A 16531-nucleotide genomic window follows, 5' to 3' on the forward strand; every position below is an offset into this window, starting at 1 on the left:
TATTCTACTTCAATAGTTCTTCTCGAAGAGGGTATGCTCAAATTACAGCAGATGTCTACACTAAAAGTTTCTTCAAAAAAATTGTGTGTCCTGATCACGGCGTCACTTTCACGCACGTCGTTGTGCTCACTTGTGACAACTCCATTACGTCGCCGCCTCCCACGGTGGTCACTTACGTTACATTTGAGATGCCAATCAGTGGTTTTCAAGTACAGTTGGAGAGTAACAAGTTATACTACCGTAGCCAACAGCATGTCTGTTTGAAACAAAAGGCATCAATAGGATCAAATACTCTAGTCAAATGGAATTTTGGTCAGAACAATTACCGTGACAAAAACTTTTTGGAAAATTGTGGAGTGTCTGAGTGTTTTTCCAGGTTGGTTTTTGTTCATGCATTATGTATCGTTTGACCGGTTTGTAAAAATTTGTTTACAGGATAACGTGTCTATCTTTTGCTGAGGCCGGGAATTACAGCATTTGTGCGTCTGCAATGAATGCTTTTGGCGTTGCAACATCTTGCGCCAGTCTGCAGGTTGAAATTCCAATAAATAATGTGAAAGTAACAGTACAGCCATCACTGGAACCAGGAAAAACGTCTTTGATTATGCTCCATCATCAACCACCATTTCCTAGTGGATTTGTGTTCGCTTGTTTTGAAAATGGAACTGAATGTCAAACCTATCACTTGAAATTTTATGATGCAGGAAAGTTTGTTTTGCGTCACAGGTATAGGAGTGTAACGTCGTTAAAGACTATGAAACTGTTCATTTTGTTATTTTTCATGCTTTTTCTTCAAGATATTATTCATATATTCGTCTGATTGCTCAACTAGTTAGGTTTTCTGAGGCGTCATAGACTGAGAAATAATTTGTATTTGTTCTGCAGCTTCGCCGCAATCGGAAATTTTTACATAGCAATGCATCTTTTTAATAACGTTAGTTCACTGAATATCAGCACCGAAATTCAGATTGGACTACCTTTAAACGACGTCAGTACTTATTTGGTGTCTTCAAGGTAACATGATTATTTTGTCGCTTCGAAAGAAAGTAAAGCAAATAACGATATGTTGATAAAGCAAGGTTGTTGATTTTCACATTCATTTCAGAAAAATTATACCTTTACCTATGTTTGATTACAGATTTTTGAAAGCCGCTCAAGACGAACTTATAATTGCGGTTGAACTCAGTTATGGATCATTGCCGTCGTATTTAATTGATTTTGGCGACAACGCAACAGTGTCTACCGGAGAAAATGTTACCAGATCTTTGCCAAACCAACCAGATTTTCATGTTTTCAAGCACAAATATTATTATCCAGGAAATTACATCATATCTCTTTACGTTGAAAACGTATTTGGAAGCATAGCCCATGAGTTGAGCCAGGACAGCATCGTTGTGCAAAATTCCTTGACTGATGGAAATTTCCAACTGGTGCAGGACCATGTTGATGTTGTGCCCTTCCCTCCTGGGAGTGTGACACTTAATGCACGCTTAGTAAGCCAGCTGGATAAGATGACAACGCCTAGGATTGTTGGCTGGGCTAACAATGTCAGTGCGACGTGGTTAGATGGAAATCAGAACCTACTTTTTGAAATGCATGCTTCTTTTGAAACGGGTGGGGAATTTTTATTTGTATTACTCACCTCAAAAGCATATTTACCACTTTTTAAAAATTTTTCAGGTTTGTTTCCGATTACGTTTCATTTGGGACCGAGCTATGTTGGCCAAACACAAATAAATGCGGCTCTTTCCAATCTTGTGAGCTCAGTTCATTTGTCATTCAGTTTTCCTGTAATAGAAGTCATCAACGGTTCATCACTTGATGTCCGCACCACAACGCAGTTGGCCTATGTGCATGCTGCTACACATGTAACTCATATTAACGTTCTTGTCAATCAATCCATTACTTTTTCAAGTTCTGTAAAAGCTGGCTCCCATGTTCATCACCAAGTACTCTTCGGTGATGACACTTTAAAACTGAAGGTATCTTCTCTGCTGAGGGGATCAACCGAGCTAATTTCGCATGTATACCACAAGCCAGGTGTCTATGACGTAACGTTGAATGTGTCAAACGTGCTTGGTTATACCGAAACAATTTTTCCCCGACTCATTCATGTGTATTCCGTTGTGGAGGGGACCCGTATGCACGCGCAATTCATTGATATTGATGAAAGCAGTGGAATTGATGTTTTCTCTTATGGCTCGGAGTTGTATAATGAATATTACGGAAAATTCCCGATAGAGAAGTTCGGTTTTGTTTTTTTGTGGTTATTTGGATTGCCAATAAAACCAGTTTTTTTTGCAGGAACGGCTCCATTTATTTACCTCTGAACCGTGCAGTGGCTTTACATACATCGATTGATCAAGGGACAAACCCCACTATAACATGGACACTTCTGCCCGAAAACATCACTATTGTCACTAGAAAAAAGAATGGACAAGTTACTTGTGCCTTGTATACTGATTTAATCGAGCACGACATAACTACAAACCCTTATGTAACGTAAGTGTGGCCATTTGCACAATGATAAGCCAATGGGTTTACTTGCTTTTAAATGGTGAGGATAGTTTCCGTATATTTTTAGGCGTGGGGTCAAAATAAAGTATCTTCCAAATGTTGATACTACACAACTTTCCATGAAGGATTCAATTGTTCATGATCCTGATAATACCGAGGCGGAGAAAAGTTCCCTCCTTGTGCTATTTGAAAACCCTGGACTCAAACTCGTGCAGGTGGAAATTATCAACGTTCTAAGTTCGCAAGTTAAAAAATTTGAATTTGAAGTTTTTGAAGTTGTGGAGGGCTTAACTCTAAAAATACTCGAGTCTCCGACAGCTAACAAAACAACAAATATCACTGTTATTGTTGAAAAGGTTTGTGTATTGCTATAGTATAAAATCAACCTTGGAATATAACTGGAATGCAATTTGTTCAACAGATGGGAACAGATTCGTGTTTTATAATTGATGCGGGCGACTTTACGCCCCACGTAGCTTTTGGTAATTCATACAAATGTTTGAAAAATAGTCGAATAAACAAAGAAACCTTTCACGTGATTACCGAGGATTTGTCAAAATACGCTGGAAGTAATATTTCTGCTTTTGAATATTCCCCAAATATTCAAAATGGAACTGGGAACTTGGCCGTCGCTGTCCCACATATATACAAAATGCCTGGTCTATACAAGGTATGCTATTATTATTATTATTACATCTTCAGCAAAACAAATAAATATATATTTGTAGATACGTGCGTGGGGATTTAATTACGTTTCGAGCCAAAGCACTGATTTGCATGTCACAGTGACGGAAATCCTATGCGACTTTCCTTCCGTCGTTATTGAAAAACCCGCACGAAACTCCTACTTTGAGCCCCGTAGAATCGCAAGTATCGTAGAATTTCGTTTGTACTCCTCAATCCGTCTTAACTGCAAACTTACCAACCTCTTCTCTATTACATGGAATGCTTACCACGTTTTCAATTTCAAAGCTTCAAATAGTTCAATTTTCGGTCAAGCTATGAATCTTGATGAATCTAACAGCGACTTGCCTGCAGACGCCAAAAGGTTTTCTAGCAAAGGAAAACGGTTCAAACAAGTCGAAGGTCTGCAATACACAAAAAAGTCCGAAACCATTGCAATCCCAGAGAGATTTTTACCTGTTGGCCTTTATCTTATATGCATCAACGTTGCAATGCAAAACATAATTGGTATCAATACAACAGACTGCATTTATGTGGAGATAGTTCTTCCTCCGTTGGTTCCATCCATCCATCACGGTGTACGTAGAGCTGTCGGATACGGCGAGGTTGTTGAAATGGATGCAATCTACTCGTCGTATGATCCAAACGAAGGAACGCCGGACCTCAGGTTCCTCAATATCAGCAGATACGAATTTATATGGTTATGTCCCATTCACATTGCTGGGGGGAAATATTCTGAAGAAGAAAGTTTTTATAAATTTGAAAATGAAATAACTTCAGAGGGTAACTTACAACTTGTATGATGAACAAATTTCTTGGGGTTAAACTGGTACTTTTCTGATAATTGCAGATTGGATTTCAAAACAATATTGCGGAACAGTAGCGCTTAAATGTCAAAAAAAGTTGTTAGTGCTTCAATTTTCTTCGATAAACAACAGGCAAGCTTTATTGTCAAACTTGTAGGTATAGTACGTTGTTAACGTGTCAAATATGTTACAGTGATATCACAGCGGATCCGCACTGGAGGAAGGTGCTTAATGACAATTGCGCAAACCACACCAATTGCAGCATTTCATTGCAAGACATTCCGCGTTTCAACGAAGAAAAAATGAACTTAACTAAATACGGTCAACTTGTTTGTGTGAATGTCACACACCGCTGCTACTTTCCGGGTAACCCTGACACAGTGTAAAGAATATGTTCTTTACACAGAAAAAAGCTTAAATAACCAGTTATTTAGAACATTCTACGGAATACGAGTATCGTGGTTCAGACGAAACATGTCTGTCGTCTGGGTATTATGCCGCTAATCCTTCTGGTCCAGTCAACTATTGCGATTCTTTGTCCTTGATAAGCAATAAATCCTGCGGAATACTAAAAGTGTGATTTTAGAAATAGATACACATGGAAAGAAAATTCGTATAAAACAAAATGTTCATTGTTGCAGGTTAATACACAGCAATTTGAGATTGGAGAAAGTTACGTCATGCGATTAAAGATGACGGATTTACTCACAAAACGAATTGCATACACATTTCAGGTCCTTGATATTTCATCGGGGTCTCCATCGCCACTAAGGTACGATCCATATTTGCCTATGGTATTTTTATAATTCTAACAAATATGCATTTTATTGCAGCATTAAATGCCTGTTTAATTGCAATCTAAAAACAAACACCAGAACATCGCTAACGCTGCAAGTTATTTACAAGCCATTTCTCAATGAAACAACCCCTGAAGCGAGGACGTATGCGGCAAACTTGTCAATTACGTGGTCTTTGTTTATAAACAATGAAAATCCACGTAAAAACAGTTCTCAGGGAAACTTTGATTTTGTACCGGAGTTGCAGGTGTTTTCCTCCGTCGGTAAGTTACAACATTGTAGCATACCTACATCCTTACAGTAAAAATTCACCAACATTGATAACTCTAGGTTTGTCTAACTACCACTTGGTAATCCGACCACATTCACTTCTTCCTGGAAGAAAATACCGAATTAGGGCGACAGGAAAAAAGCAATTTGTTACTCCTGGTTGGTGCGAGTCAGAGTTGATCACGAATTTGCCACCGTATGGTGGTTCGTGCGATGTTTACCCGATCAAAGGTATGGCATAGATACATACAGTGGTTAAAGTCAGAACTCAACTGGTTGTAAATCTCAAATAGTATTGAGGAACTTAATTTCAGTTATATTATTCAATTACTTCAGAAAGCGCACTATACGGTACATTAGGTTAATGTTTTTTGTGTTGGTATGTAGTTGTTGCGGCGAAAAATATTCCACTTTCAACAATGATTACATAGAAATCTTTTAATTATAACAACCCATATTTTCAGGCATCTCTATGAACACCACATTTACAGTAACATGTCTTAACTGGAAAGATGAAGGTTTGAATGTCGATCGAAGCATTCCCATAACAGAAAACGAGTTTGCTTTATTGTATCAGGTAACGAGTTTACCTTACAACATTTCCTCCAAGCTAAATTGTCACAAAAGACTACAGAGTTTGGTCTTTAATTTTTTTAAACAAACATCATTCCGATCGTCTCCTCTCCTTTCAGTTTTCTGAACAAACATTGTGCGAGCTGTTGTGTATTTATATCATTATATGTCCTAAAGTTGACCTAACAAAACGGCGCTTTAGATTCGCCGTGTAATCAGCGTGTCTGGAAATGCAACTTACGCCTGATTTACTGCGCACCTCAGTATCTAATAATTGCGTTAATTGCGTGTTGGCTTTGGCTATAAAACCTTTTCTGAGCCCCGTAGAAAGTGACTAAAGAATACAACAGAATTTTCTGTCCTAACATTTTCTCTGGTTTGCAATAGGTTTATGTTTTTCGAAGTATTGAATCTAAACCATCCCTTCTGTCTTTTGGTAACAATGCTACAATAACTGAAAAGCTTCTACCCCCAGGCTTACCACTGCACGATTTTCGGTAAACCACCACAAAATGTTTGTTGTTACTATGAGTTTTGTCACTATGGTAACACCAAGATTTATTTCAGTATTCTTGTGCAAATCAGAATTTTGGATGAATACGGCGAATCGGCAACAGTTAATAAAACAGTGCAGGTCTTCGAATCACAGGTGTGAAAAAATTTTCGTTTTTAAATTATTTCACGTATAATGTTATGGGCAGAATTTTATTTGCTTGTCGTTTTTCGTCTTACGGATCTTGCTACGGTTATTATTTAATAAAGACTTAAATAACAGGTTGACTATTTTTTGGGGGGGAATTAAGTAGTTGTGAATGATAAGCAATTCGAAACAATGGTTGCTGCCTGCTATTGGCGTGTAGTGGAAAACCTAGGGCCACTGGTGTCGTAATTCGTCATGTTGTACGCGTACCTTATTAAAACGTGCGTGTGTCATATGCACGCGCATACATTTTTGGGCCGACAGTGTTATAATTCTACGAAGAGCGACTTTACCATCGATTGCAATTTCACAGGTCATGGAAAATGATTTTTTTACAAACAACAAACTAAACGTTACTTCGGATACTACGCAGGAAATTTCCCAAGTGTCCACAGTAATATCCACCATATTAAACCAACAAGCCAGAGAGGTGATATGGTCGTTTAACAGTTGTAGAATAGGCTGTTTGGTCATCACTCACGTCCTAGGCCACAAAATGCGTGTGATTACTTTTACTAGTTCTGTTTTGCCTATTTCGTCCGTGCTTTTGTTATTGAAAATCTGAAGTAAGTTAAAAAACAGTTTTATCACCTCGCATGCAAACCTTTTTTTGATAATTGCAAGATGATGATCATTTGCACAAACAATTGTGTCAAATTATTGTAGAATGAGGAAGGAAACACCACATTTAAACAGTCTACAGAAACCGAAATATTCAAGCAGGAAAGAATATCAATTCGGTCAACATTAGTTGATGCTGTTGCTTCTAGATTCAATTCAGATGGCGATTTAGATGGTAGGAGACCTAATAAAAATTTATCATCTAAAACACAGTTTTAATAAAACAGATATCCAGCAATCATCCAGCGCCATCGGTAGTCTTACTGATGCTACGTCTGAAGTTGATTCTAATATCCAACAAGTTGCCGTTAATTCATTATCACATCAAACTGACGTGTTACTAAGGTAAGTACCACACGTAAATATTGGTCTAGTTGTCTCATTATTTTTAACTCTGCGTTATAGACTTGCAAAGCACAAACCATTTCAAGATGTTGAAGAAACAGCGTCAATGGTGGTTGATGGCATTGACAATGTTATGACAGCAGCACGGGATCAACTTGTTGGGTTGACAGGCACTTATAACGCCTCGAAGAGTATCGTAGAGGTCCCAATCTTTTCCCACCAGCCTGCTGCCGAACACCCCGCTAAAGCTATTTTGAATAATGAAGAACGGTTTCTGTCACCAGAAGAACGAGTAGAGCGAAGACAAAACAATGAACGTCAAAGATCCGCGTTGTATGAGAGTAAACGAAATATGGTATGCTGACGTAAAGATATGCCTTTAAAACATCTTATCACGTTCATTTGCTATCCTATCCTATCAAGTATGTATTTTTGCAGAGTCGTCTCGTAGGAAAACAAGCAATAAGATCAGTGTCTACTTTATCACATGCAGTTTTGCAGCAAAGAGTGGTAGGAGAACCAATCGTCAATGTTGCAACTCGTGGATTTCAAATCCACTCCAGTATCGCCACAGCATCCAGTTTGTGCCAGAACTTTTCAGATGGGAGTATGGAGTTCATTTTATATTTTGAATAGTTTTAATAAATAGGTCATTTCTTGGTGCAGGTTCCGCTGACCAAGAGGTTGGCATAAGTATTCAGTGTGAAGGACAGCAGTCATTTGATGAGACAGTAGAAACAGAAGTGAAACGTTTGGCGTTTGTTAAAACTTTTTAAATTTATTTCCTTATTTTGTTGCAGACATTGGTGTTTGACAAAAACCCGTACGTATGGGACGGCAGTGCCGACAATGTTCAGTCTTCAGTGGTCAGTCTTTCTCTTAAGTCGTCAAACGATTCTAAGCGAAACTCGGAAAAGTATCAACTAATCAGTTAACAAATATTGCTGTAGTTTTGAAATAATCTGTCCTGTTTTAAGCACTTACAAGTTGATTTTGCCGGTGGACGCGAAATTATCGGAGGTGGCCCCCCAGCTGTTTAACTTCACTCCCTCAGGTGAGGATGGAATGTCCTACCACGAGCTTCTACCGCCTTCCACAGAAGAAGTTGTGTTTTTGACAATAAAACCCGGGGATTTAGAAAGGAACATACGCCTCCGTCTATACTTTTCTCCTTCTAGCAGGTAGACATGAACGATCAATGTTTTCTGAAATATTTAGCTGTTGACGTTGACTCTGAAAGCTCGAAATAACAAACCTACCAAAAGTTTCTTCTTTTGTTCGTCACTTTTCACACCCCGGGTATGTCGATACATATCGTTCCATGATATGAGTTAGTTACCCTCCTTTGCCACCTATAACGTTCCCGCGCATCCATGCGCCATTTTTGAGTGTGTTGTGTGACAAAAGGTTAACAACGCTGCAATGTTTAAAGGAGAAACGGTCCGCACGACAAAAAGGTTTTTCAGATTTACATCGTAGTACAAATTTGCATTCAGGTATGATGTGTTTCCTACAATAGGCGACAATTCATTTATTCGGGAACTTCCTGACAATAACGAAAATCCCTACCGTATTCGAATTAACGGATCTGAGTTGGATAAAAGTGTTCGATACGTGTTTGGCATTCATGAAATAGGTACGTCATACGGGCTAAAAGAGTTTTGCTAATTTTTTACATTTGCAAATACATCTTATTAGATGATGTTGGAAACGTTCTCGCAGAAAAAAATCGAACTTTATTAAGTTATTCGATTCAAACACTGATAACGTCGTGTCGCTTTTGGAATGAAACAACAGAAAAATGGGAAATTACTGGTGGCCAAATAAACTATCTTTGGCACTACAAGGCATTTAACTTTTAATTGATTACAAGATGTCAAGTGGATTCTAAAACAAACACACGTTTTGTAGTATGTATATGTAATCACCTGACATCATTTGGTAGTGGATTTCTAGTTGCCCCAAATCACATTGATTTTGCCACCCTTTTGGACAAGACTAAGGTCGACCTTGGTGAAAGATTTTTTTTTCCGAAAACTGTGTTCTTTATGTTGTCGTTATTTTTAACAGAACCTGAAAGACAACTTAGCTGTTTTGTTGACATTAATTGTAATGTTAGTTCTCTACGTGGGTGGACTTGTGGCTTGTCGGTATCAAGATAAAACAGACATTAAAAAGGTAGCTAACATAATAGCTCTACTTCTTTGAATCATAGCAAAAATTTGATCTGCTAAGATTCCGCTTGTGGGATCTTAGATTAAAATAAAATTTGTCATTGACCTTGTTTTACCACAAGTGGCTAATACACTTTATTTTTTTTTATCTTGCAGTGGTCAACATCCCTTCTTCTGGATAACAAACTTAACAGCGAGTATTTTTATCAAATAACTGTCCAGACAGGATGGAATAGGAAGGCGGCCACTGCAAGTAAAGTGCATTTCGTTTTGAGCGGCAACAAAGCAGATACGAAAATACGTTCCCTGGCCGAATCAACGCACACTGTAAGGCATACAAATGCAAAGATTCCGTTCCGGGGAAATTCATTGTTTTCCGATAAGGTTTTTGAACGTGGGAGTGTTAAGAAGTTTCTCTTGACTACGCAATGCCATTTGGGAACACTAACTTGTATGAAAATATGGCACGACAATTCCGGCAAAGATTCTCTCGCGTCTTGGTACCTTGATCACATCGCTGTTACTGATTTACTAACAAATGAAAGGTTGTTGCTTCTTTTCTAAAAAAAAAATGAAATTTTGTTCATTTTAAACTTATTTTTAGATTTTACTTCATATGTGACGACTGGTTTGCCATCGATGAATCAGATGGACGAGTTGAAAGGCTAATTCCTGTCGCCGGAGAAAAAATTGCAAGCTTTCAGAAACTTTTTAGCTCGTCAACTAAGAGGAACTTTAGCGATGGGCATCTTTGGTTTTCTTGTGATTTTTTATTGCACTTGTTTAATTTTGTAAACTCGTCATGAACTTTGTTTCACGAATTTGCAGTGGTTTCACGACCTACGAAAAGCAGCTTCACAAGAGTGCAACGATTATCGTGTGCTTTCACTTTGCTCCTATCAACTATGCTTACCAGTGCTATGTTTTACGGAAAAGGTGAAGATACCGTTCAAACAGGAAAAATTGAAATTGGTAACGTTTTCATAACGCTTGGAGCTTTACAAATCAACGTTAAAAGTGATGATGAAAACCACTTTCAGGACCTATTACCTTTACTGTCCAACAGCTAGTGATAAGTGTACAAGCTTCATTTATTGTTCTTCCGATTAACGTTTTGATAGTACAGGTAAGGTAGTGCATCAGGTGTGTGTGATAGTGCAGTCGTATCATTGCGGTTTGTTTTACAGATGTTTCGGAGGATCCGCCCAAGTGTGGATGAAAATTACGCTGACCTGACAACATTTTTTAAAAATCCGTCGAAATCAAGTTTGGAAAACAACAATAACGTGCAAACAACAAAAACAACAGGCTGGTTTGTAAACTTTTGCTTTCACAAGATATTAAAGCGTAAATAAGCACTGCGAAGGTTCACGATTTTTACTCGCATCGGCCTTTAACGACAATACATTTTCACGTTTTCCTTCGCATTAGAAATGTGGCTGAATTCCTTCACAGGGTATTGCCACACTGGTTCGTGTACATTGCATGGATCCTGCTGTTTGCGGTGATGATGGTCAGTGCGTCATTTGTCTTTATATATAGTATCGAGTGGGGTGCACGTAAGTCTAACAACTGGCTACTTTCCATAATATTCTCGTTTCTTCAATCTGTGTTTGTACTTCAACCGGCGAAGGTAATATTGCTTTATAAAGTTGGGTGTTTGTTGCTTTATAAACCTGAAAACACTCAGGTGATTATCGTGGCCACAGTTGTGTCCTTTCTTGTTAATCGGTTTGCTAAGGAGAAAGCAGAAAACATTGTAGAGGAAGAACAAATCGGAATTGAAATAAGAGATTTCCAAAATAAAGAATTGGAATGGATAACTCAATCTCCTTGTGATGATGATGATAACGGTATATAAACTTGAAAATCGACGTAAAGTTGTTGACTCGTTTGCGAAGTAATAGTATTGGAAAATGTAAAAATGTTTTTTTTTGTTGCAGCTTTAAGTAGCAAACAAACTTTAACAGCTGCAGAGTTAAAAGCGGCCAAAAACAAAATTGATCAACATAAGCGCATGGTACAAACTATCCGTGAGGTTGGAACTTACTTGTTGTACGTCATACTTTTGCTGATTTCAATTAACGTTGCAAAAGACCCGAATTCACATATGATACATCGATCGATTTCACAAATATTTCTACAGGAAAATCCACTTTTCCAAGAGGTAATGCGATCACCGTAAACCTAACGCACCCAAAACATGGCCGCAAATAGCACAAGCATTTGCTAAACCGTTGTTCAGAGTTTTAGCCCATTTAACTTATATATACCGCCGTTCGGCATTGTGTATTTGTTTGTGTGGTTTCGTGGTCGATTGCACGTCTTTCGATTCAGGTCAGGACAGTCGAAGATTTTTGGGAATGGAGTGAAACTGTGTTAGTACCTGGACTCCATGCCGGCAACTGGTACAACGGAAGAAGAATACCATGGGCGGATACGAGATTTATAAACAACCGTGAGACGTTTGTGATTGGTCCGGCCAGAATACGACAAGTTCGAACTATAAAAGGTTGTCTGAGCATTCCCCGCATAGTCAAAATTTACGTAAACTTTTTTGTGTCAGTATAGGCGCCTGTTTGGTCAATCGTACTGCTACAGCATCAATAAAAGATTGCTATGCAACATATAGCATAGCTACACAAGAAACAAAATCTTTTTCAAAGGATAACTCACTCACGAATGAAACAAATTCAGGACCGTGGAGATTCCAAAGCATGTTGTAAGTTTTACACACCTGCACGGAAGTTAACTAATTATTCACTGTAAATGTATTCATAACCGTCGAAAAGTAACACAGCATAACCACATTATGTATCGTGTTCTTATCCTCACCTAGACATAAGTGGTTTATATTTTTCTTTTAGCGACCTTGGTGGAATGCCGTTCGAAGGGTTACTCAATTGGTACGATGGGGGCGGGTATGCCGTAACTCTGGGAAATACAGCCCACAAAAGCAAAAACATTTTGAACAAATTAAAAACAAAGACTTGGATCGACCGAGGAACGGCTGCCGTGTTTATTGAATTTACTGTAAGAACTACTTAGACAATTTTTGCTTATATAATGAAACTAATGTATAAACCGAATACAGACATATAACGCAAATGTCAATTTATTTGCGGTCTGTATTCTGCTTTTGGAAAAGTCCCATGAGGGTTCCTTTTTCGGGTTTTCATACATCAGACCTATCAGAATGTACGAGTTTATAGATGGAAAAGGAACAATTTTAGTAGCCATACAAGTTGTTTTCGTGATGGTCTTGGTCTATAGAATGAAGACTGTGAGTAAAACAGTACAGTTTACTATCATCCGACAAAAAATATTCACGTCAAAATTTAAATCGAGCATTGTTCTTCTTGTGTGTAGATGTTCCAGTTGCTTCGTCGCCTCAAATGGAAATTTTTTCATTGCTTTTGGAATATAATTGATAGTATTAGTGTAGCATTATCTCTATGTGCGGTTGTAACGTTTGCAATTCGGACTGTCAACGTCAACATGGTGTTGGACAAAATATCTGTAAATGTTGAAAAAGGTGATTTCTTTTGTAAACCCCCCAAAACAACATTTTCATGTTATAAATAATTTGTTGCAGGAACGTTCATCAACCTTCACTATATTTCATTTTTGACAAACTTGTTTCATTACATCATGTCATTCACACTTTTTTTAGCCACCTTAAAGTTTAACCAGCTTTTGTCCTTTAACCGACGTATTCGCCTTCTTTCGTATACCTTGTGTCACGCAGCAAAGAACATCTCCCTCTTTCTTATAATGTTCGGAATATATTTTATTGCCTTTCTTTTCCTTGCCTACATTTGGTTTGAACAGAAGCTATTTCAATACAGCACTGTCGTACGTTCTGTAAGTAAATGTTTTTAAAATGGGAAGTAACAGTTTTAACCACAAAAAAACACAAATACCTTTGCAAACATTTTCTAGGGTAAAGAAATGATATCCATGTTGGTTGGACGATTTGATTTCACTGAGTTAAAGATTGCAGACAAATTCTTGGGACCTATTTTCTTCACAACCTTCGCTGGAATTTGCACAATTGTGCTCATAAACATGTTTATAGTTATTCTCGACGAAAGTATAAAAGCTGTAAGCTAATATTTTCAAAATTTAATTACTATGTGCCAAGACAGAACAGATTCGGATTCGGCCGAATCGTACAATTTTATTTTCGTGTATATTCTCGACGGTTTTAAAAAATATATGCCTACTGTATGAAAAAAATAGACAGTATATATCGAGTACGAAAAATACCTACTGTTCGGACAAATCCGACCAGCCCTAATAATACCAGGTTACAAATTTCCGATGCCATATGGCTGAACATTTTGTGCGGACAAACCTCTCGTTTTATTTTTGTTCATACTGTTATATTTTTGGTACTAGGGGCGGAGGAAAGTACAATCAACAGATAATGAGTTTGAAGTTGTGGATTATATGAAGAAACATTTGGAAGAGGTTCTGACTAGGATAATACCAGGGTGGTGGTTACCCCAAAGCGCCAGTAGGTTAATTAGACATACCACTATATTTAAGAAGTGATTGCCACTCGAGGCAAATAACCTTCTGGGTCGTTATTGGTCAACCTTTAGCACCTATAAAACCATAATTAAATGTTTAAAATAATGTTAGGCAGAGCAAAATATGTAATTAATTGCCTGACAGCTGTAATAATATAGAATGTACGTTTGAAAGAAAATTATTTCCTTCTTTTGAAAACTTAGGTGTTGAAACAATGGATTTGAAAACAAACACCGAAACCCCAATGGAAGTATTGGAAAAACGAGTCGATGCACTAGCATCCATTATAACTCGAATAGAAGACGATTTCTACTTTGAAATTTCAGCAAACAGATTGGCATCCGAATCGCTGCTCGACTAATTCATATCTACACTTGACAATTTTGGAATTTCTGTAATGACGAAATGTTTCCCCCTGATCCTGATCATGTAATAAACTTGTACAGAATAGCAAGACTCCTTTTTACCAGCCACAAAAATATTTCATTACATTTTGCCATCGTGACATCAGTTATCGTTTTCTAAATATTTTTGGTGACACCGGTAAGTTTATACCGCGTTTCCATGTCGCTAGTTTTGTCCACATATTTGGGCCATGTGACCAAACGAGGTAGTGACGAAAATAAAGTCGTTACCTCGTAAGGTGGCCGAGTTACCTGCGTGCAAAGTTTTAACTGGTTTTTAACTAGCAAATTTTAAACTTTTTAGCATATTCATTTTTGTTAACTAACCATCCCTCTGGTAGTCGTCGCCAAGAAATAAGTCGTGGGCAAAATGTTGTGCTTGTATTGGAAAATTATCCAGATTTAGGTAATCTGAAAAAAGTAAAGTTCTCATTTAGTTTTATAAATTCATAAATTACAAAATCTGTAAAATGCATTTTATAATATCTGCTGCAATTCATAATCTTTTGAGTAAACCAAGAGGAATTTTCGGCAAATTATTATGTAGGAAAAAAATTGCACTTTAATTCCTGTAGAAAAATTGCACTGTACGTCCTGTGGAAAAATTGCACTGTACGTTCTGTGGAAAAATTGCACTGTACGTCCTGTGGAAAAATTGCAACGCATTATCAATAAATGTGATTTGTAGAGGCAAATTGTGACTTGTTAATGTGATCAAAAATGCAACTTATACCCGATTGTTTGTTTGAGGCGTAAGAATGTTATAAACAACACCCATCAGCGACATGAATGGGAAGCATTTTTTACCCCTGTGTGGAGGCGAACGATATTTTTCAACCCATAAAAATGCTAGGATATTTTTTAGAGTAAAAACCGTACATCATCCAAGTTTGCTGTGTAAAAAAATTTGCGAATTACGTTTATGGGCGATAATATCTGGCTTCCATTTTTAGGTTGTTTGCCACTTATAATGTCGGTCCATGGCGTGTTGTATCACACCTGTTAAACAAGGTCATTGATGTAAGAATATGAATGAGTGTTGATGGCACATTTGTAAATGCCCCAATGTTGTTAGTTCAACACTGATTTTGCCTCCCACGTAAAACGCACGCCTAAATTGCGGTTGGACCGCTGAAGGATCCGAATTACCCGGCCGGATTTCATTAAATAATCTGGCTCCGGAAAGCGGGGGCGGCGGAAAAATGGGTTACCCTTGCGTGACGCGATATGCTTTACTGAGAATGACTTTGGGTTATCCCGAATGTGTTGAGGCAGGCCTTATAACTAAAGTTGAAATACGAGTGACTAAAAAAGCTGAATTTAATTTAAAAAAAAAGTATATGCAAGCGTAGAAATGTAAGGTATAGTTTACGCAAAAAAGGTCAAAAATCAACGAGACCAGCGCAAACAAAACAAAATAGGATTCGGTATTCTGGATTCGATTATCCTGTTTTGGAATATTCCACTGAATTTTGCTTTGCCTGATTAAGGACAGTCTTCCGCGCGTCACGGATCTAAATATATGTTTTTCCGTTGTTTTCAATATATGCAACACGAGCTTTCACGAGAATGCACGGTGAAAATGTGGGGGACTGATGCAAGGTGGAGGCAACTTGCACTTGTATGCTTAAAGGTGCCTTGCGAAAGTGTTATTCCTCGAGGTTGCTGGCGCCGTTTGAATTGCCATTTTTTTTCCTCAGTCACGATTAGACCAGAGTCACCTAACTACTGACCACAAGACTACCATTTGTTTTCTACATGATTACTTATTTTTTAACACTTAAATTAAGAACCATTGCTTTAACCGGTCCCCGATCGTCACTGCTTACATGTATGGATGGCACTTTGGGAAAAAAAAGTATGGTGATCTTAGAACTAGACCAAAAGCACGCGTCCTTAGTTTATGCCGAAATTTAGAAAATTATTTTAGTCACATTTTGACCAGAGGCATTTATTAATTATGCCATTCCTCAATTAAATTACAATGATGACCTTTTGCATAATGTTAGCCACATTGGTCTGAAATGGTGCATCACACTGCGCCATGTAGGCCCAGCAATGTTAATGTGACAAAACATGGTGAACACAAAGTTTTTAGATATCT

General features: G+C 37.8%; 1 protein-coding gene across 1 annotated transcript; it reads left to right on the top strand.

The window, feature by feature from the left end:
• The first annotated feature begins 59 nt into the window (after positions 1 to 59).
• On the top strand, positions 60 to 14954 carry LOC145896266 (uncharacterized). The gene is made up of 48 exons (XM_082985092.1): positions 60 to 376; positions 436 to 726; positions 886 to 1014; positions 1139 to 1614; positions 1681 to 2245; positions 2305 to 2502; positions 2585 to 2873; positions 2939 to 3187; positions 3246 to 3984; positions 4052 to 4139; positions 4201 to 4373; positions 4442 to 4581; positions 4649 to 4779; positions 4841 to 5067; positions 5135 to 5305; positions 5539 to 5651; positions 6035 to 6144; positions 6215 to 6296; positions 6661 to 6777; positions 7014 to 7143; positions 7196 to 7313; positions 7374 to 7668; positions 7752 to 7920; positions 7980 to 8056; positions 8114 to 8229; positions 8291 to 8494; positions 8810 to 8949; positions 9012 to 9128; positions 9183 to 9316; positions 9384 to 9491; positions 9644 to 9814; positions 9872 to 10032; positions 10092 to 10249; positions 10316 to 10459; positions 10528 to 10613; positions 10675 to 10799; positions 10943 to 11120; positions 11178 to 11340; positions 11431 to 11654; positions 11825 to 11999; positions 12059 to 12209; positions 12355 to 12520; positions 12582 to 12770; positions 12857 to 13022; positions 13083 to 13351; positions 13430 to 13591; positions 13889 to 14006; positions 14227 to 14954. Exons 1-48 carry the CDS (start codon positions 189 to 191, stop codon positions 14382 to 14384), a joined length of 9048 nt encoding a protein of 3015 aa, XP_082841218.1. The 5' UTR covers positions 60 to 188; the 3' UTR covers positions 14385 to 14954.
• The last annotated feature ends 1577 nt before the right edge of the window (positions 14955 to 16531 follow it).

This window comes from Ascidia mentula, chromosome 1, assembly GCF_947561715.1.
Source record: "Ascidia mentula chromosome 1, kaAscMent1.1, whole genome shotgun sequence".
Taxonomy (NCBI): domain Eukaryota; kingdom Metazoa; phylum Chordata; class Ascidiacea; order Phlebobranchia; family Ascidiidae; genus Ascidia; species Ascidia mentula.